Source organism: Hyperolius riggenbachi, chromosome 8 (assembly GCF_040937935.1).
Source record: "Hyperolius riggenbachi isolate aHypRig1 chromosome 8, aHypRig1.pri, whole genome shotgun sequence".
NCBI classification, from domain to species: Eukaryota; Metazoa; Chordata; class Amphibia; order Anura; family Hyperoliidae; genus Hyperolius; species Hyperolius riggenbachi.
In genome coordinates this window covers 169,421,682-169,443,663 of record NC_090653.1, presented here as the reverse complement: position 1 = coordinate 169,443,663, position 21,982 = coordinate 169,421,682, and the positions used below count along the sequence as shown (strand labels likewise).

At 42.7% G+C, this 21,982-nt stretch overlaps 1 protein-coding gene across 6 annotated transcripts in view; it reads left to right on the top strand.

Annotated features, from left to right (window-relative positions):
- STARD8 (StAR related lipid transfer domain containing 8) overlaps nt 1-21,982 on the top strand; it is a 346,992-nt gene that overhangs the window by 262,735 nt on the left and 62,275 nt on the right. For 5 of the 6 annotated variants that reach the window (XM_068247659.1, XM_068247661.1, XM_068247660.1 and 2 more), the window contains 4 exons: nt 835-906; nt 7,011-7,092; nt 14,995-15,058; nt 17,144-18,390. In XM_068247659.1, coding sequence (XP_068103760.1) covers nt 835-906; nt 7,011-7,092; nt 14,995-15,058; nt 17,144-18,390 — 1,465 coding nt within the window. Of the gene's footprint in view, nt 1-834; nt 907-7,010; nt 7,093-14,994; nt 15,059-17,143; nt 18,391-21,982 lie in introns of those variants that run through there. The other variant, XM_068247663.1, reaches the window with a different exon arrangement.

The following is a 21,982-nucleotide window of genomic DNA, read 5'->3' as shown; positions in this document are numbered from 1 at the left end:
ATTTCGCATCGTAATCGCAAATTTCGCATGCGTAATTATAGTAATGCGAAATTACGAAAATTTCAGCTCAACTCTATGTAAAGGTGGATTACACTGGTATAAGCATGCTATTGCTGCGTGTAGTAGCGGGCTGCATATCCTGTCACAGGACGTGTGCTCCAAAAAAATAGCAGAAAACAGTCCAACAATTCAAAAAATAAGAAGAAAGAAACGTGCACCTTCCATCCACGTGCACCTTGCTACACCACCTTAGTGCCTGCCACCCACCTCCTGCACCGATGTAGGTGTGTACCTAGACATGTAAGCTTCTCTTGGATTGAATGTTGATTCATGATTTTCATGTACTTTTGGATGCAATCCGCCGCTACACCTATTGTACCTGTCACTCCTGTGAATTAAATTGTGGATGGAAGGTGCAAGTTTCTTTCTTCTTATTTTTTTGCATCTTTAATAGAATGGAACACTGCACACCAATATAGATACATAGTGGGACAGCTGTACCATCTAGGAAAATATGGGTTATTGAGAGGAAGCTGTGGGGCACCATAGTCATAGGTGCACATGATGTGCTTTTTTAGGTAGGTGACTGTAATGAAATGGCACATATGCCATATGGGCAGCAAGGTGGCGTTGTGGATACCACTAGCGCCTTAAAGCACTAGGAAGATGTAAAGGGACAAGGCTAAATGTGAATATATCTGACCTAACCCAAAAGACATCTGAAAGTTGGATACTTGTTGAAGTGCATTTCTGTTTTTGCGGTTTACTGTCAATTAATTTGTGTGTTATTGTCCAATATTGGTGTAATATTTACCTTCAATTATTATGTTACAGACATTGAGGCAAAGAAGGCTTGTGACTGGCTGCGGGCCGCAGGATTCCCTCAGTATGCACAACTGTATGAAGGTAACATTTCTAAATAAAGAAACAACATTGAAAGTGTAATACTAAACACAATTTTCTTTTTTTGCTGAAAAAAAAAATATGAGGGCTAAGGAATACAAACTATATTATGTTTTTTGACCCTGCTGGAAAAATTCCCTCCACACTTCCTGTAATTCTTATCACCTGGGAACTGCAGTGAAATAAATTGTGTCTCCCTTTCCCTTTCTGGAATGAATTTGCTGTGTATAACCAGGGTCGGATTTGTACTCTTTACTGCCCAAGGCCACTGTCACAAGCTGCCCCCCTTAGATATAGGTAGCAAGATGACCCTTCACACCTTCCCTTTAGTATAGGTAGCCTGATGACCCCAAGTATAGATAGCCATATGACTCATCCGCCCTTTCCCTCCAGTATAGGTAGCCTGATGAGCCCCAGTATAGGTAATCAGATGACCCTCCCCCTTTCCCTCCAGTATAGGTAGCCAGATGACTCCCTTAATCCCTCCTTTTCACCCCCCCCCTTTCAGTATAGGTAACCAGCTTGCCTTCACACCACAGCAGCCATCAGTGTCACTCATTTCTCCTCTCGTATCCAGTGCAGAAGCTTCCTATTCCTTCCGTCTCCAGTGCTTCCCAAGTCCATAGCCGCCAGCCACAATGCAAACGTGCATAGAAAGCAAGATGGCTGCTGCACAGGCGGCTAGCAGCAGAATTCCGCGGTCAGGCCCTCACCAGATCTCCCTGCATTGCAGCATTTGCAAGCTTACAAATGCTGCACCAGTTTAGCCTGCTGCTTTGGTGCCCTTGCTCCTGTGGTGCCCTAAATCTGGCCCTATCTATAACTAGAACTATATGCGAAGATCTCATTCATTTGTTTAAAACTCAACTAACCCCAAAGACGAGCAAGGCTAATTCTGAAAGAAGTTGTTTTAATTAGTGCACATTATAAGCATTGCCTTTAGATCTGAACTTTTCATGTTCAAAAAACCTGTTGTGTAGCTGTAATGCTTGGGGGTTATACTTTGACCACCCAGAGCAACGAGGCTGGTAGCTGAATAATGGAAGAGGCTACACAGGCTGCCCAGAGCAACTGCAGCTCTGGGCTTCCGATATCGCTACAAATAAAACACAATGGCAGTGCAGTGCGATGTTGCGCTGCCTTAGTTCGCACTGTGCTGCCTTAGCGATAGCAAGTATTCAGACAGGTACAGGACAGGACTATAGATTGGAGTGTAACTAGTAGCAACCGCAGCTCACAGTCACGTCGACAGAAGCAGAGCAAGCAGGCTAACAACAGTCACCAGCAAGCATCCACCCAGGCAAGACTACAGGATAGAACGTAACTAATAGCAACTGCAGGCTATAGTTACGTTCCCAGAAACTAGAGTAGCAGGAATACTACCAGTCACCAACGTGGTGATGGAAGAATCCAAGCTATCTGGATAATGGACTTCACTGATCCACTGCGGATGCAGTGAACGTCCATCAAGCATGGAACTAGGCAATACACAATAATACACAATAATAAGAAAATACACAATAATAAGAAAAATAACAAACGGCTCAACTAACGGATCCATATATATTAGCAAGTCTGCATATATAATTATCAAGAAACTAGCTAATGCACAAGTAATAAGGTCGCATAGAACTACAATAACAGAACTATACAGAGTAACAAGGTGCCCAGCAGACCAGCGTACTGATCGCTATGACGGGCAGGGTCTAAAAGGGGAGGCAGACTTTTAAACCGGCATCAGCCAATGGATGCAAGTACGCAAATTTCCACACAAATTTCCAGTGGATGCAAGTAAGCAAGTATTTTCACACTGGCTGTGAATGCAAAGGACTCCCATTAGAAATGCATACAGTATTATGTAACAACATGTATGCAGGAAATCAAGGGCTATCTGGCCGCAGCTCAGCTGCAACAAGCAATTGGTGGAATGATGACAGCATCCTGAGCTGCCCAGAACTGCAAAGCGATTGCAAATGACAATGAGACTTATTGCGAATGCACAACCGAATGCAACTAGATAAGCCAGAACTGTCCATTTGCAGCTCCACTGCAATGGACAGAACACGCTACAGGAGGGATTCTTACAGTAGCTTTGTTTGCCTGCAGCTGTGCACCTATCCTTACAGTCGTAAAGGAGTCATCAGTCAAAAAAACCTTCCTTCCGGTTCTACTTACCCAGGGCTTCTTCCAGCCCCTTGCAGCTGACATGTCCCACGCCGCAGCTCTGCTCTCAGCCGTTGGCCCGGGGTCCCCGCCTGTGCAGAGGGCGACCTTGAGGTACTCTGCGCCTGTGCGAGTGTAGCAGCCAGGAGGGGGGCTTCGGGCACAGTGGCAGGAAGGGGGGGGTAACCTGGGTTCCCCCATCCCCGCTCCCCCTCAAGCTTTGTGCAGCAAAAGTAAAATAAGCGAACGAGCAGGGAATCACCTTACTTCCTCTGCTCGCCATGACCTCCTGCAATGCCACCCTCTAGTGGGCGGCATTGCAGGAAGTCACACGGCGAGCAGAAGAGGTAATTGCTTCCCCTCTTGCTTGCTTATTTTACTTTTGCCGCACATGCAGGTGAGGGAGGGGGGGTTGACCCCCCTTCCAGCCACTGTGCCTGCAGCCCCCCGTCCTGGCTGCTACCCCCTCAGCCTCCGTTTTTTGGGGGGTGAAAAAAAACGCAAACGGATCAAAAACGTATGCTGCAAAAGGGCAGCACGGATCCATTTGCATTCTGGTTTCTGAAAACGGGAGCCCAGACTGCGGATTGCATTCTGCAACTGGGACTAGTGTGGACCGAAGTGGAAACAGAACACTGTACATTGTACCAGTGGCTGTGGTGCAATCAGCAAATTGCATACTTTCCAAAAATCAAATCAGAAAGTATGTAGAGTAGTGTATTTATTGAAAATTTATGATTACTTGGTTCATGGTTCTCCAAAGACCCACCCCTGTGATCTTTCTCTCCGAATTTTTTTTTCCAACCCTTTCATGTCACTGTCATCAGTAAGCAGAGAATAATGTCTTCTAAAGAACTTATTGTTTAAAGTATTTCTTACCAGGAGTACATAGTTTTGTCACAGAAATTGCATTTGTTTGCTCCCAGTATTAACAGTTAGTAGTAAGAAGAAGAATCTAGAAGAAAACTGAACTTATCACAGGATTGTGATGAAGCATCTGTCCTTCACCTGTGATTTTTAGTAAGGGTACAAAGGGCTTGATTCAGTAAACGGTGCTAACCCAGTTAGCACACCTAAAGGCTTTGGGCGTGATAACTAGGGTGCTAACTGGGTCAGCACCATTTACTAAATTTACATCGCGCGCAAAGTCCCACACTGAAAACTATGCGTGCCCACAGCGCGGTGTGCGCGAAATGTCGCATCGCGGTGCGACGAAAACGGTGCGTTGATGCGCCTATAAGGTCGCATTGCGTGCGACTTTAACGTCACATGGTGCGACATTAAGGTCGCACCCAATGCGACCTTATAGGCGCATCGGGTGCGCTGTTTGTGCGGTGCGCGCGCAAAGTTTTGCGTGCGGGACTGTGCGCGCGATGTGAATTTAGTAAAGGGTGCTAACCCAGTTAGCACCCTACTTATCACGCCTAAAGTCATTAGATGTGAATTTATCATGCCTAAACTAACTTTAGGCATGATATAGGGCTTTTCACAGGCGTGCTAACACTTACCACGGTTTACTGAATCGAGCCCAATGTGTTGTATCCTTCCTCTTGTACTTTCTTTGCCTGGCACACAGGGGATCTATTCTGTCCTGCCTTGTCTATATTTAATATCTTTCATTCTGAGGCATAAACTCAGGAATTGCGTCTCCCAATCCTCACACGAGGCTGAGAGGATTGAACTCTGCTCCAGAACAATAGGTGGAAGCATGGCATCATGGGGAAGTGTCAAGCCAACCATTGTCTGGCCAAGTGACTTCCACATTACCTCTCCTGTTAAACAGCTCCTAAATAAACAAAAACGACAGCAACTGCTAACAAGCAAAGCTCATAACTAGGAGCAAAATCTTCCTCCGCATTTACCAGGAAAATGCTGAATCAGTGTAGATACTCTTCCACAGTGTTTCTAGTAAGTGCAAGCCTCTGTGTTGTCATTTATACAGACAGCCTTGTTGGTCTGGTCTTGTATGGGCATCTCATGAGTGATTAGAACTGGAAATCAACTTTATTTATTTTTTTACGTGTAGTTTAATCAAAGGCATGCAGCTTATATCTATAAATAGACACAATGTGATAGTTCTTTCAGCACTTTGACAAGCCAGAAGCTATTGCTATCTTAGTTCTTTACACCTACTGATAAAATCTCTGAGAAATGTTCAGCCTATGATACTGAGGTGCAGGAACAGGTATTTGATTCGAGGTATAATAAGGCATTGGTAAAGGGATTATAATGTTTTTTTTCAGCTTTACCTCACATTGAAATAGGGCTTCTGGTCTATATTATAAAACTATTTGCTTCTTTGTGCATTACAAAGGTGTCTGGATGTACAGACTTTCTACTGACCTACTAGATGGCATTTTTTAATATAAAAATGTACTGTTCACTTCATGGAGCAAAAGTACCGTATTTCGCGCCGTATAAGACGCTCCGGAATATAAGACGCACCCAGGTTTAGAGGTCACAAACCAGGGAAAAAAAGATATATATACTAAACCTGGTGCGTCCATATTCCAGGAGCATCTTATACATGTTCTCCCCCAAATGGTGTCCGCCTGTTTCCCCATGTCCCCTCCTGTGTCCCTTATGTGCCCTCCTATGTCCATTATGTGCCCTCTTGTGTCCATTATGTGTTCTCCTGTTTACCTTTATGTGTTCTCCTGTGTCTCTTTACATGCCCTCTTGTGTCCATGATGTTTTCACCTGTGTCTATACAACCTCCTGTGTCCCATATGTGTGTACCTGTGTCCCTTTATGTGTCCCATATGTGTGTACCTGTGTCCCTTTATGTGTCCCATGTGTGTACCTGTGTCCCTTTCTGTGTCCCATATGTGTGTACCTGTGTCCCTTTGTGTGTCCTCCTGTGTCCCATATGTGTGGCCATTCCCTGGTGCCAAGTGGGTGGTCGCTCTCTCCCCGTGTCTCTGATGCCCGTGCACAAGTGAATCAGTAATGCTCAGGCAGCCGGATCACATACCACATGGCCGCCGCCGCCGCTGGGAACTGCCTCCTGTGTAATGCTGCTGGCGGCTCTTGTCCCGTGTGCCCGCTCGTTCTACTGCATGTCACTCCCCCATTTGCCAATGTAAATATCGGGCAGCTGGCTTCACTATCGCCGCGAGGATTGCAGACCTTGTCCCCCTGTGCGCGGCTGGCTCTATTGAAAGGCTCGTACTGATTGCGTCATCAGTACGAGCCTTTCAATAGAGCCAGCCGCGCACAGGGGGACAAGGTCTGCAATCCTCGCGGCGATAGGGAAGCCAGCTGTCCGATATTTACATTGGCAAATGGTGGAGCGGAGACGCAATAGAACGAGCGGGCACACGGGACAAGAGCCGCCAGCAGCATTACACAGGAGGCAGTTCCCGGCGGCGGCGGCCATGCGGTATGTGATCCGGCTGCCTGAACATGATTCACTTGTGCACGGGCATCAGAGACATGGGGAGTGGGCACACACAGGCAGGGAATCCCCGACATGGCGGCGGTTCATATCGGCGGGCGTTCGGAGGTCGGGGATTCCCTGCCTTTGCCGTATAAGACGCAGGGACTTTTTCTCCCCATTTTTGGGGGAGAAAAAGTGCGTCTTATACGGCGGAAAATACGGTAGTTTCTATAAATACAGCTATACAATCTTTTTTTTTCTAGAATATATATAGATTCAAGTTGTAGACAATATTAGGTAGCTAGATGTGCAGACATGATATGATCAGCCTTCTGCACAAGTGTTCAACTTAGTCGGCAGAGGTGGAGGTAAGCGGATAGGCACAAGTAGCCTCTTCCAGCTTCATTTTATCCAAGTACAAGTATAAAGATCCACTAAGATTTTCCAAGCTGCCTGATTTTCTGCCAAATGGGTTAACTGTCATCATGTCTACCAGTCAGAGATATAAATCAGCCTCTTTTATGCTTCTTGTATGTGTTCTTTACTTTACAATTTTATCTTATAGATTCTGAATTCCCCCTGGATATCGAATGCGTGAAAAGGGATCACAGCTTTTTAGATCAAGACTCTCTTAAATCCCTCTGCAGGTACAGCTGAAGTGAAACACTGCATTTGTATTATTTAACATTATGTCCCATGCTGTATACTATACAGTATATATATATATTTATACAGGATCTTCTAAAAAAAAATTAGCATATTGTGATAAAGTTCATTATTTTCTGTAATGTACTGATAAATATTAGACTTTCATATATTTTAGATTCAAATACACACAACTGAAGTAGTTCAAGCCTATTATTGTTTTAATATTGATGATTTTGGCATACAGCTCATGAAAACCCAAATTTCCTATCTCAAACAATTAGCATATTTCTTCCGACCAATAAATGAAAAGTGTTTTTAAAACAAAAAAAGTCAACCTTCAAATAATTATGTTCAGTTATGCACTCAATACTTGGTCGGGAATTCTTTTGGGTCTGTGGGATATTGTGAAGAGAAAGTTGAGAGACGCAAGACCCAACACTCTGGATGAGCTTAAGGCCGCTATCGAAGCATCCTGGGCCTCCATAACACCTGAGCAGTGCCACAGGCTGATTGCCTCCATGCCACGCCGCATTGAAGCAGTCATTTCTGCAAAAGGATTCCAGACCAAGTATTGAGTGCATAACTGAACATAATTATTTGAAGGTTGACTTTTTTTGTTTTAAAAACACTTTTCTTTTATTGGTTGGATGAAATATGCTAATTGTTTGAGATAGGAAATTTGGATTTTCATGAGCTGTATGCCAAAATCATCAATATTAAAACAATAAAAGGCTTGAACTACTTCAGTTGTGTGTATTTGAATCTAAACTATATGAAAGTCTAATGTTAATTATTACATTACAGAAAATGATGAACTTTATCACAATATGCACATTTTTTTAGAAGATCCTGTATATATATATATATATATATATATATATATATATATATATATATATATATATATATATATATATATATATATATATATATATATATATATATATGGATATGGATACTGGCCATGGCCCATATGCAATTAACTTTTTTCCCTGAGTTATCTCCTAGGAGATCATTTTCATATGGTCTTTAAAGAGACACTGTAACATCAAAAATATCCACAAGGGTCTTGCTGCAGCCCTCTGAACAGCCGGCGACAGACTCGACTGTCAATTCAATATTTACCTTTGCTGGCTCCAGCGGGGGCGCTGTGGCTGCTTTTGGCTCCGAAGTAGACGGAAATACCCGATCTCAGTTGGGTCCGCTCTACTGCGCAGGCACCGGAGACTTGCGCCTGCGCAGTAGAGCAGACCCGACAGCGATCGGGTATTTCCGCCCTCTTCGGAGCCGTCAGAGCGCCTGCGCAGGGGCCCGGGAAGGTAAATATTGACGTCACTACTGTACGGAGGGCTGCAGCGAGACCCCCAAGGGACGGAGGACGGCGTGGGAAGCCTCATTAGGATCCTGAGGATTCCCCCACTCGAGGTGAGTACCCCCCAGGGGACGTTTTGTTGTTACAGATTCTTTTTAAAAGAAAATGTTTAAGCATTGTACAATTGAAAAAATTACCCAAAAGCTGGCGAAAAAGTACTACCAAATTATTTTGAGTATTTTCTTGCTTGCTGGTGGTTTAAAAAGCATTTTAGGACAAGGGGCTTGATTCATCAAGACAAATAGCATGCCTTATCAAAGTTAACACGCCTTATCAAAGTTAACACACCTTATCAAAGTTAACATGCCTTATCAGAGTATCATAGCAAACTTATGCCTGCTAATTGGCAATGACAAGAGCTCCACTCGTCTTGCCCTGAGCCCCTGCGGGTTCGTAGTGCTCGCTATGCTACTCTGATAAGGCGTGTTAACTTTGATAAGACGTGTTAACTTTGATAAGGGGTGCTATTTGTTTAGTGAATCAAGCCCAAGGTGTGAAAATATCACCTACTATCTATGAGTAAACTCAAGAGAAAAATGTACGGTAATTGCATATGGGCCAATGTGTCTTATGCTGTAAAACAAGTGGCATGATCAGTATTCTCTGTAGTACACTCTTATAAATAAGAAAGCCATGACAATGGGAGATTCCTCCATGTACTCATAATATAAACACTGTTTGAAACGAGGCACTGTTAAATTTATTTTTATTATGTACATCTACTGAAGCACAGTACAAAGTGTGAATATAGAAGTACTATAGTACTATAGAAGTACTACAGCAATAATATTGATACACAAATATTGTAAATAAAAGAAACCTGACAGGTGTCTGTACAGTGGCCCCGATTGCTGACCCGCAAGCGATCTGCCCAGCGTATTAACTCACCACGCGATGGCCAACGCCATTGTGCAAACTGCTCCCCTGTCCGCCACGTGACATCACATACGGGCTGCTCCATTGCCCCCCCCCCCCTCCCCCGCATAGCAACAGAGTGCCAGTTATATACCTGACTTCACTTCTGTACAGCCTGGCCTAGCAATGTCCCCCGTCGGGCATCGGATCCCAATCCCCGATGGGTGACATCCATCACAGGTGTGTACGCACCTTAATGCTTGAAAGATCAGCAGGATGCCAGACAACTAGTATTGTTTAAAAGGATATAAATATGGCAGCCTCCATATCCCTCTCACTTCAGGTGTCGAATGGATAGACATTTGGTGTTGCAGTATACTTCTAGATGTGAATCTAGAGGTATAAAGCTCTGCTTCATAAATAATACCCTTTCTGTAAAGTGAAATGGGCATGTAAAAATGAAAATACTGTAAAAAGTTGGAGCAGTGAGAAGTTTTGTCTGCCAAACAGTAGACTGTTTCCATGGCTGCAAGCCAGTATAATTCTTTTTATCTAGAAAATCATGGCTGACTGCAGACTGAATAATGCAAACTCTTCATATCATAATACAGTACATAATCAGAGATTATTCCAAAAACTGAATGACTACATTTTCAATAGTTCCAGGGATTGGAGGAGATGCAACTGGAACTAAAAGTAATGTGATGAGTTGCGTTACCCGGTTTTTCTGCAGGGTAATGCAATGACAAGGCAATGGGGCCCAGCACACATACTGTGTTGCGCAGGAGGTGCCCACTCTGCCACTGCAAAGTCAACAGCGTATTACTGTCTAATTTCTGCAGTAACGCAGCGGCAAAAGTAATGTAAGTCAGTGGGGAACGCTGAAATTTTAAATATGTTGGTGGCATGCGGTATGGCATGTATGCGCGGAACGACGTGAACACAAATGGAAACCTGGGAATCACAGTGATGTACTTCCTTTCCAACAGGGCGTACGTCCCACGGCGAGGGGCGTGTGGGGGACGAGCCTATGCACATGACCCTGTTGGTGCACTTTGCGGCACAGTCATATGAATGAAATTTTGTGTGTTGTGGTGCAATGCGTTGGAGGCAGAGCATAGCACCGCAAACGCACTGGCCAGGTGTAAAACCAGCCTCAAGGGGAGGCACTTTCTGCTGACACTAAGCAATACACCCCTAGGTATATTCCTGGAATAAAAATCGTTTTCCCATGCAGTTTTCACTGAAGGTAACCTTGGATTATTTACTCTATGACCATATGTTCTGTTTATGCTGTGCAGGTTTTCTTTATGGTAAACTTAGTTTGTGTTGCTGGAGGAATGTTCTCTCACCATGGCCTAAATTGTTACAGAATTGGTAGAATAATTTTAGTGTGATGTCAATGTTAATCCTTCAGCCCCTTCTGTGGGATTTTGCTGTAAAGCAAATATTTTTTTTTTGATGGGGGGGGGGGGGGGGGGGGGGTTGTCTTTAAGCAAGATGCCATTAGTAACATTACAGAGATGAGGGTTGCTGCAGTGGCACTAACTCTGCTGATTCATATGCAGTGTGACAGTATCCATGCAGTCATCTGCTTTAGTTGTGTAACACTCTGTTGTAGCTAGTGTGTTATTTGTGGGGGGAAGTGGAATATGGGGTGTTGTCTACAGTAGCGCAGATGTGCTGCTGTAAATGCCAGCAGAAATACTGAGCTCTGTTCCATGGCCACACACTGTAGTCCACATTTATCAAAAGGAAACCCCACTCTTAAGGGGCCCATAAACTGATCGATTTCAGCCATCGATCCTAGGCCGATTCGACCGCTCTGATCGAATCGGCTAGAAATCGATGCAGCAGGAAGCATGATTGATTGGCCCGATCGATTGATTTCTGGCCGATTTCGTTCGGTTTGAAGGATCGGTCCGGATGGAAAATCTAGGCCGATCCGCTGCTGGCTGCAGATCAATGGCCCATAGATTTGCACTCGATCGAATGGTGCAATAATGCATTTAGATCGATTTTCGACTCTGAAAATATGTTCTGATTTACAATATTATATTTTAAGTTTTTTTTTTTATTCAAAAATGTTAAGTGCTGTATTCATCCATCCATCCGTTCATGCTCTGTAAAACTTTGATTGTGAGACACTACAGTATGCAAAAGCAAATTCTCTAGTGGCATTCCTGTCACACCAATAAACAACACCCCATTGAAATGCATGCTAAAAAGGTCACACTTCCTTTTGGCCGTGTGACACATAAGGATGTCAGATCCCTAATTATTTTTGGATTGTGTCCTGTACTTTGACTGTGAATGGGATAAAGTAACTGTCTTTCAGTGGACTAGAAGGCGTCTCTAGGAGGACATTCTTGATCTTATTTATATCTAGTGCAAATTGCACAACAAAAATTTACACTAGGCAACAAAAGACAGTACTTAGCTTTTTTGTAGTAAAAATTATTTGATAGCAACAAAGGAAAACAGAGCGGCCCAGGAGGCAGATTATTCATCACAATCTTCCAATTTACCTAATTTCAGTAATAAAGATTAAGGCTGCTTTAGCACTGCAAATTTCAATTCAGATTTGCAATTCTGATTCCCAATTTTCATTGGATGCTAGCAACACACAAGAAGAAATGAAGAAAAAAACGCAGCATGCAGGACATTTTTTTGATCGCAACAAAAATCACATGTAAAATCGGAATCATGTGTGGTGTAAAAGAGCCCTAAGGTCAAATAAAAAAATAGAAGTATATAGTTCTGTCATTATAACAAATACCTGTAATCATCTGTTTAGTTTGTGCATTTTCTGAGAAGAAGTAGAAGACCACACTGTGCTTGGCCAGGGTGTGCTTTGTCACACATTGCTGAATCAGAATCAGAATCATTTATTTCGCCAACCATGACTGGGTCATGCCCGGAATTGGTTTTAGCATCACAGGGCAGCTTCTCAAAAATAAGTTACAGCAGAGGCATGAACGTAAACAGTGATCAGACAATAAGATAAAGCAGAAACATACAGTGAACGTAACAGTGATCAGACAATAAGTTACAGCAGAAACATATAGTGAACTAGAGTGACCAGACGTCCCGGATTGCCCGGGACGCGTCCCGGATTCAGGGTCCGCTGTCCCAGGCTGCATGAGGTCCCGGGAAACGTCCCGCTTCTAGCAGCGGGACGTCCCGGCCTCGGGACTCTGGTCACTTTATTGCATGAACTGGCAGCGGCGTCTATAGACGCCGTTCCAGTTCATTGCCTGCAGCCCTGCTCCAGCCTCCTTATTGTCTTGTCTTCTTCCGGTGTTCCGACACCGGCAGGCGAGCAGGGCTACGGCAAGATGGCTGCCGAAGCCCTGTACTGGAGACTATTTGTGTCTCCAATACAGGGCTTCAGGCGCCATCTTGCCGTAGCCCTGCTCTGCCTGTCAGCACGGGAGACTGCAGGAGGATCGTCCGGGGGAGATGCGCGCCAGAGGGGTCTTCTGCCAGGTGAGTAAATGCTTTTTTTTCCAGGTGAACTTTGCCCGCAGTGAGTTTATTTTCTGGTGACGTGTTCCCGCAGTGCGTTTATTTTCTGGTGACATGCTTGCCCGCAGTGCGTTTATTTTCTGGTGACATGTGTTCCCGCAGTGCGTTTATTTTCTGGTGACATGCTTGCCCGCAGTGCGTTTATTTTCTGGTGACATGTGTGCCCGCAGTGCGTTTATTTTCTGGTGACGTGTGCCCGCAGTGCGTTTATTTTCTGATTACATGTTTGCCCACAATGCGTTTATTTTCTGGTGACGTGTGCCCGCAGTGCGTTTATTTTCTGGTGACATGTGTGCCTGCAGTGCGTTTATTTTCTGGTGACATGTGTGCCCGCAGTGTGTTTATTTTCTGGTGACATGTGTGCCCGCAGTGCGTTTATTTTCTGGTGAAATGTTTGCCCGCAGTGCGTTTATTTTCTGGTGAAATATTTGCCCGCAGTGCGTTTATTTTCTGGTGACATGTTTGCCCGCAGTGCGTTTATTTTCTGGTGACATGTTTGCCTGCAGTGCGTTTTTTTTCTGGTGAAATGTTTGCCCGCAATGCGTTTATTTTCTGGTGAAATGTTTGCCCCCATTGCGTTTATTTTCTGGTGAAATGTTTGCCCGCAGTGCGTTTATTTTCTGGTGAAATGTTTGCCCGCAATGCGTTTATTTTCTGGTGAAATGTTTGCCCCCATTGCGTTTATTTTCTGGTGAAATGTTTGCCCGCAGTGCGTTTATTTTGTGCTGACATGTTTGCCCGCAGTGCGTTTATTTTGTACTGACGTTGCCCACAGTGCGTTTATTTTGTACTGACGTTGCCCACAGTGCGTTTATTTTGTGCTGACATGTTGCCCACAGTGCATTTATTTTGTACTGACGTTGCCCACAGTGCGTTTATTTTGTACTGACATGTTGCCCACATTGCATTTATTTTGTACTGACGTTGCCCACAGTGCATTTATTTTGTGCTGACATGTTTGCCCGCAGTGTGTTTATTTTGTGCTGACATGTTGCCCACAGTGCATTTATTTTGTACTGACGTTGCCCACAGTGCGTTTATTTTGTGCTGACATGTTGCCCACAGTGCATTTATTTTGTGCTGACATGTTGCCCGCATTGCGTTTATTTTGTACTGACATGTTGCCCACATTGCATTTATTTTGTACTGACGTTGCCCACAGTGCATTTATTTTGTGCTGACATGTTTGCCCACAATGCATTTATTTTGTGCTGACATGTTGCCCATTGCATTTATTTTGTGCTTACATTTTGCCCACATTGCGTTTATTTCGTGGTGTCTGGGGTAACTGTTGCTGCATTTATTATTTAAAGTTGGCTATGCTTGCTGCTTTGGGGTTATGGTATACTATTAAATAGCATCACACAGTTTCTGCACACCCATGATGCGAAACCTCGTCTGACCACATCATGGCGTAAACACTGCTTTCTTATGCCTCACTGTTACATCATTATGTTAGCTCCGCCCATACAATGTAATGGCCACACCCATTTTTCGATGTCTCTCATTTTTATCTCTAAAATTTGGGAGGTATGTAGTAAAATAATCTTAACCAGAACGCTTCAGTTAGCTGAGGTCACCTACAGATGATTGGAAGCTCTGGAGATTAATAGGGTCATCTTCACATGCTGTGATCATTTTGTGAACTAAGTTCTTCCAGCATGTACAAAAGCTGTCTGTGTAATATAGTCCTGACAGACCAGAGGGATGTGGTGACATTTAGTAAAAAGGGGATTTCCTCTGTATAATTTTAGCTTAACCCATTGAAGTACTAATCAGTGTGTGTATGAGACTCCAGGCAATAGCTGGTTGTTTGCCAAGTGTGGCTAGAGTTAAAAGGATTTAAGTATTTCTAATCCTGTGTGCATGTAAATGTCAGCACAAGCTGTGCTCAATAACTTAACCAAAAAAAAAATACACTGCATGTTCTTTGCAATTTAATGTTACTAGACAGGGAAATCAATGAATTTCAATCCACCGCTTGGTTGGTCTTGATAAAGCTGATAAAGAGATGTGTGGAGTTAGGCGCCACTATCTTAATGGAACCTATAGTTAGGAGAATTTACAATCTGACCTCAACTTTCCCCTTGAGCAGGAAAATTAGAAGTCATCCAACATATAAGCATTTGTTTTTTCTTGTTTTCAGACGGCTAATGACACTTAATGCATGTGCTCCTATGAAGCTGGATGTTCATTACTACCGAAAACAGGTGAGGCCCCAAAGTATTTTGTACAAACATGTTGAGTAATGAAAATTCTTCCTGATATGTAACAAAAGGAAAAAGTGCAGAGATGTAAGGATGTGTAGAACACAAGCATGCCCATGGAGCATGCCTTTCTAGTCTGGTTGGGATACCTATGGTATTGTTAGGATTCTCTGGAATTCAGTAAATATGGTCCAGGTACAATCTTGTATTCCTGTGGAATTTGGCAAAATGCAGTTCAGGTAGGTCTCGCTGAAATTCAGGAAATATGGCAAGGCTGGCAGCACCATAGGTGACATAGTGGATATCACTCTTGCCTTGCAGAGCTGGGTCCTTGGTTCGAATTCCAGCTAGGGCACTATCATCATTGACTTTGTATATGCTTTCCTTGTCATGTCATGTGTGGATTTCCTGTGGGTACTTACATCCCTAAAATATACAGATACATGCATTGGTTTTCTCCCCTAAATTGGCTCTAGACTATGATGGACATAAGACTATGGTAGGGATTAGATTGTGAGTTCCTTAAATACAGTTAGTGGTGAGACTATATTCTCTGTAAAAGTGCTGTGGAAGATATCAAGGCTATATTAATACTAAGTAGTAATAATAATAATAATTCTGTGGAATTCAGTAACATGATTCAGACAGGATACTGTGGAATTCAGGTAGGATGAGAAGTGAGAACATGAGGTTTTTTTTTAAGTCTTATGCCAGAATTAAAAAAAACCTTGTGGCTAGTACTGAACCCCTTTTAGTTTTTTTCTGCATTCTGTCTCCACTTGACTTTCTGGTTTTGTGACCTTCATTAATTCATTCCAGAGGGAAACCTCTGGCCCCAGAGCCTTTTTTCATTTTTGTACTTTTATTTTGTGATCACTGTGATTGCCTCACAGTAATTACAGGGTCAGGAGTCAATGAAGTTGGCTCCTGACTGGTGCATGGAACTCATCGGACATCTGAGTGCATCAGCGGTGAAGGAAGCGGTGGGTAGGCACGGACCTGGGATATACAAAATTTACACCCTGGTAGAGATAAAAGGCTGCCAACAGAGCATAGATTTCAATAGTGTATGTTCAGGACCAGCGCATATTGGTGGCTTTAAACTCAGATTAAACTTAAGTATCTACTCTTAAGTACAGTAAAGACCATTTACAACCATACAAAATAATTCCCTGGGTGTAATGTTGAATTCTGATGTGATTTCTGATGATATCAGAGATAGGAAATCAAAGACAGCAATAAAAAACATAAAGACTTAAATAAAAACCCTATGTCTCTGTCCCTCTTGGAGAGTTTGACCTACAGTTGGAGAGGGAAGTTCTTCCAAACATAAATAAAATCTCCATATTAATTATAGCTGCTTTCCCACACAATCCAAGCCAAATCTTTTTCTTGGTTCTGGGCTTTTAATTTTATCAAAACTGACACCATAACCTTTCATTTCCGCAGAAACGGCATTAATAGGTAAAATTCTGGACTACCTATGTTCATATACCGGTACATGAGCAGGGACTAAAAATAAAGGGCTGTGTGGTATAGCCAGTCTTCTAAGCAAATATTAATGATGGTGGTGGTAATGATAACGGCTTCACATAGTTTATATGTAGTCGGTTATATTAAGTAGGGGGAGTTTCATTTACTTAAAGTGGAGGAAGCACAGATCATTACCTGATTTACTAAACCAAAGAACTGCAGCTTGTGCATTTCACATTTCCCTGTTGAGCGCCAGGCATCACACTGCTGATCAGGCTGCCTACACAATTTATTTAAAAAATGTGCTTTTCCCATGCAGTCTGATGTCTGGCAAACACTTTTTCCTAACTGCATGCTCATGTGTGGTGTAAAACGTGTTTCTGCTGTTCTGCCCTTGCATGATGTAATCAGAAGCCTCTTGTCACACTATTCCATTCTGTTTGAAAGTTTCCCTTAAATTTGTAGGGTTTTTTTACATTTCATGCAACTGTGTGCTTACACATTAATGTGTGAGTGGTGGATAATTGTTAAACAACGTTGTTACATTAAAAGTAGAGCCTTAAATTTACCTGATCAGCCAATTATTCCAACACGATTCATTTTTCTTTGATGTAGAATGAAGACTCCGATGAAGATGAGCAGTGTGCAATCAGTGATCGATGGACTTACCGGACAGACCAGGGTTGCTGGTCTCGTCTGGAGTCTGTGGAATTACTTTCTCCAAACTTTAATGGACCACCTACAATGAAGAGCACTTCCAGTAGGGACAGCATACTGACAGATCTGAGCACAGAGCTAGAGGCCACCTCTCTGCGGAGTGCAGGTAGCAGCCGAGGAGTTATGGACATAGTTGTTACGCCTCCATCAGGGTTTTCTTCTTTATCTAGTTCACCAGCTGCCACCAAGCCTTGTAGGAGTCTCAGTGACCAGTCCCTAGCTCCCCAACAACGAGGTTTGAAGGAAAAATCTAAGAAAAGGAAATCAAAGGGTTTTTTAAAAAGGATGGAATCTTTGAGAAGAAGAGAAAAGGCTAAACATAAAAAGGACCCGATGACCTTAATGTCTGATCTTCATCAATCTGACAGTGCTGAAATAAATTATTTAGATGGCGATGATGATGATGGGGATATTTCTGCATATGACAAGGATTTTCTTAATCCTGACTATAGGACTAAATGTTCATCCAGTAGTAAACTTAGAAAGCCAAATGTGGGTGGCCATTGTGAAGGGATTTACTTGGAAGATTTTGATATGGTGGGAAAGGATGGTGTGAGGTACAGATTGTCACAAAAATCAGATCTTCTTGTTTCTATCCCTATGGACCATAAGCCAGGCACTTTTCCACGGTCTCTTTCAATTGAGAGTTTGTGTCCAACAGATCAAGTACCTTTGGAGAGTTGGAAAATGGGTAGTAAATCTTTAGGACATTCACTAAGTAGCAGTATGGACTTTCATGGACTAGAGGGAAGGCAAAGAAGAGGCTCATATAGTTCTATAGGGAGCCGTTCAAGCGTTTATGACAATGTGCCAGTTTCGCTAACTGCTAGTGGAGATCTCTTAGAGCTGGGAGGCAGCAGTGATCTTTTTGGCCATCTGGATGATGTTCTCAAACATGTGAAGGGATTGCAAAGAATGGTGGAGCTGTGGTCACGATCAGTGTGTCCTGAACTTGAGGAAGAGGAGACTGATTCTGGAGGTGAACAATCGGGTCATATTGCTTATGAGGAAAGATCAATATCTGATGTAGGCACTTCTGCCAGTGACTTTGACAGCACAGGCAACTCCCTTAATGACACCGAAGAGACAGAAATGAGAGAAAGGAGGGATTCTGGTGTTGGAGCATCTTTAACAAGGCCGTGCAGGTTGGTTGAAACTTTAAGTAGTTGTGATATTGTGTTATACATCAATAAGAGCTATATTTATAAAAAAATCTTTCCTGTATCTGGTACAAATCACAAAGAAAATCTTTAAGTGTCTCTGAATAGAAATAATATTTGGGTTCTTGAGAAAATCCTCTAAAATCCAAGCTTCCTTTTCAGTATAACTGTTTTTTGGGTACTGAGTGGTCAGATAAACCCCTTCAGGTAATGCTCGTGACTGATTTGGAGATTTGTCCTAAGCTATCTGGAAGGCTACCAAATTTACCAGCAGGGCAAGAGGATACTAAATGAAATTTACAGAGAAAAGCAATGATGTTATGCTGTGATAATTTTAAATATGCTGTTTTGTGCAGCTAGCATTCTTTTTTTCATATAATTTATTAAGGAAAAATGGACATTCCAATCTTATATTCCCGACATCAGTATACATTTCACCAACCCTTGTTTTCCAAATTTATACAAAAACAAAACTACCCAATCCCCTCCTCCTCCCCTATCCACAGACAGAATCCTCATCAGATCAATATCTTATTATACCAGAAAATTCAAAAGTTCCATGATGTTCATACATCCCATAAATTCCATTCCCTCCTATAATATCCCCCTACATTTTCGTGAGTACTCCTCCTCCTACATCTTCATCATATCCCCATATTCCCTTTTATCCTGAAACTCATTCAACTTTTCCCACTTTACATTAAAACCCTCTAGATTATCCTGTTGTAATGCAATTTGATTCTCCAACCCCTTTACCTTATTAACTCTTTCAACCCAATCCTTAAGGGATGGAGGACTCTGGCATCTCCATTTAACCGAAATCAAGCTCTTAGCTGCAATCAATAATTGAGGTACCAAAGATCTCTTATACCTACCACTAGATGCACATGTTCCATTCAGCAACACTTTCACAACATCCAAATCACCCTCTGCTTCACACAATCCTCCAATACACTCCAATACACCTTTCCAATACCCCAAAATAACCGGACACTCCCACACCAAAGGGGACCCTTTTCCCCCGAACCCTCTCCAGCATCTATCACTAATTCCCTGAACCATTAAAGCCAATTTATCCGGTGTCCTATACCACCTAGATAACAACTTGAAATTAATTTCCTTTATTCTAAAGTTAACAGACGTAGCATGAGCTAAAATACAGATCCTCCTCTTCTGACTATTATCCAAAGAGATTCCAATGTCCTCCTCCCACCTATCTAAGTAACCCGGAAAATTCCCATCTCCCATCCGATTCATCTCTCTATACAGGAACGACACTAGATGTACAGGAGGAGCCTCCAAAACAAATAACTTTTCAAACTCAGACAACTCAACTCTATAGTAAGAGGTTCTCTCCTTCTCCGCCAAAAAATGGAGAGAAAAATAAAAAACCTTTTCCTTACCTGGCGGAAAAAAAGAGAAACCCTCCAATGGTGATAAAAGAGAAACCCCCCAGATCAACCCCATTTTTGTTAATTCCCTCCCAAACCTTAATTATATTCTTAATCCAAAAGGGAGTTAATCCTGGCAGCCTCCTAGACACCCCCAGAAGCCAAAAAACCTTTGCTTTGCCAGATCCAATCCAACCAATTATTTTTCAGTATTAACCCAACTTTTCACTCCCCCCCCCCATACGTCCAATAAAAGAGTCTAACCAGAACACATGCATCATAATACAACTTTAGATCAGGAAGATTAAGTTATAGTTGGTCCGTTATAAAGATGAAGTGATGTGTGAGTTCTGGTAACTGGTAGAAGCAGAGTGAGGGCCCACCGCGTACCTCTCCCCTAACACCACATAGCCTGAAGCCCTGGCCAGGCTTTGAGAGCTGAGAGGACCTGCTGGAGGTCATCAGACACACACGCGCATAACACTTCAATCTATGTAAGTGCAATTTTTAGCGTATTCCATATGATTTAAAGGTTTAATGCACCATTGGCATGAACTTTTATTTTCTACTTCCTAGATTGAAAGACTGACCTGATTTAATCAGTTTTGGCAGAGGTACACTTGTAGAAAGTAGAGTTTGCAGCGTCTATGAGGAACATGGTATTACAGACTTCTTGCAGGTCTATAGTGTACATTACCATTACTTTGTATTCATCAACATTCCATATAAAGCAGACAGAGCTTCACACATTAAGGCCCAGTGCACACCAAAACCGCTAGCAGATCCGCAATACGCTAGCGGTTTTGGGAGCTGATTTCAGAGCGATTCTAGGTATGTTTAGAGAGGTTTTCTAAACATACCTAGCGGTTTTGGGTGCGTTTTTGTGTAGCAGATTACACATATTGTTACAGTAAAAGCTGTTACAGAACAGCTACTGTAACAAAAATGCCTGGCAAACCGCTCTGAACTAGCGTTTTTCAGAGCGGTTTGCGGTTTTCCTATACTTTACATTGAGGACGAAACGCTTCCGAAAACCGCAAACGCGCAGCAGGAGGCACGTTTGCGACTTGGCAAAAAACGCAAACCGCCGGTGTGCACCATCCCATTGCAATACATTAGACAAGCGTTTTTAGAGGCGGATGCGGCCAGCGGATCGCTCCATAAACCGCTCGGTGTGCACTGGGCCATAGAGAGCTTTCAATTGGTTTGGTCTGCCTCTGCCTGGGCTATTTCATCAGCTATGCAGATGTGTGTGTATTCAGTAGAGCAGAGAGCAGTGCAATTCCCCATTGGTTGCTGTGGTTTTTCATTTGCTGGTATAGCTGTGCTGTACTGCACCTATAGGCACTAACCGGATTTACCGGTAGCTTTTCTTTGAACTATGTTATAAAGGATTTTTTTTTACATTTACTCTTATTGCTTATTTTCTGCCTGCCCTATAGCTGGTTAATTGGCACTGGGACTTTCAGAAAGTTTTTATTCTTTTTGTGCATGGAATTGAATAATGGAACAAGTGCTACAATTGGGGCATTGTGCTTGTCCATAAAGAGAAAGTGTTTGACACTCATTATGTATGTAACTTGCTGCAAACGATTCTCTTAAACATTACAGTGTGGAATGCTTTACATTCCACTGATGAGTTGTAAGAGCGTGTGCTGCTTTATTGAGAACATAAGGGCAAATATGTAGAACTGACACACATGCTGATTTGCCTTGCAAGTAAAATCGCTGCTGTGCAGGAAATCTTGAGGTGCCAATACATGCTTTAGCCAGCAGGCCGTATTTGATCTAATTAGCTTTGGGTCATTTCACTATATGCCGGTGTTGGCTGTCAATTTCTGGTGAAAGTCAATGACAAATGAAAAGACTTATAGATTTCTGCATATAAACTGTATTGTTCACATGTGTATTTTCTTTATGTATTTCTTTCAATGTGCCTAGGTGTATAAAAGTGTTTATATGCTTTTATTTTTTGTGCATAGAGTACAGTTCAATCAAGGAAAATATGTTATTAGATTTTTCTATTTTCTTGGTGCTGGCCAGATGGAATAACAACACAAAAGAGCTAATTGTATATACTAATGACCTGTTCACATGTCATTTCTTGGAGCACTCTTACTGGTCATTTTACTTAGAATCCAGGGGGGTAACTAGACAGGTATGCGTCGGGAAAAATAGAACCACAC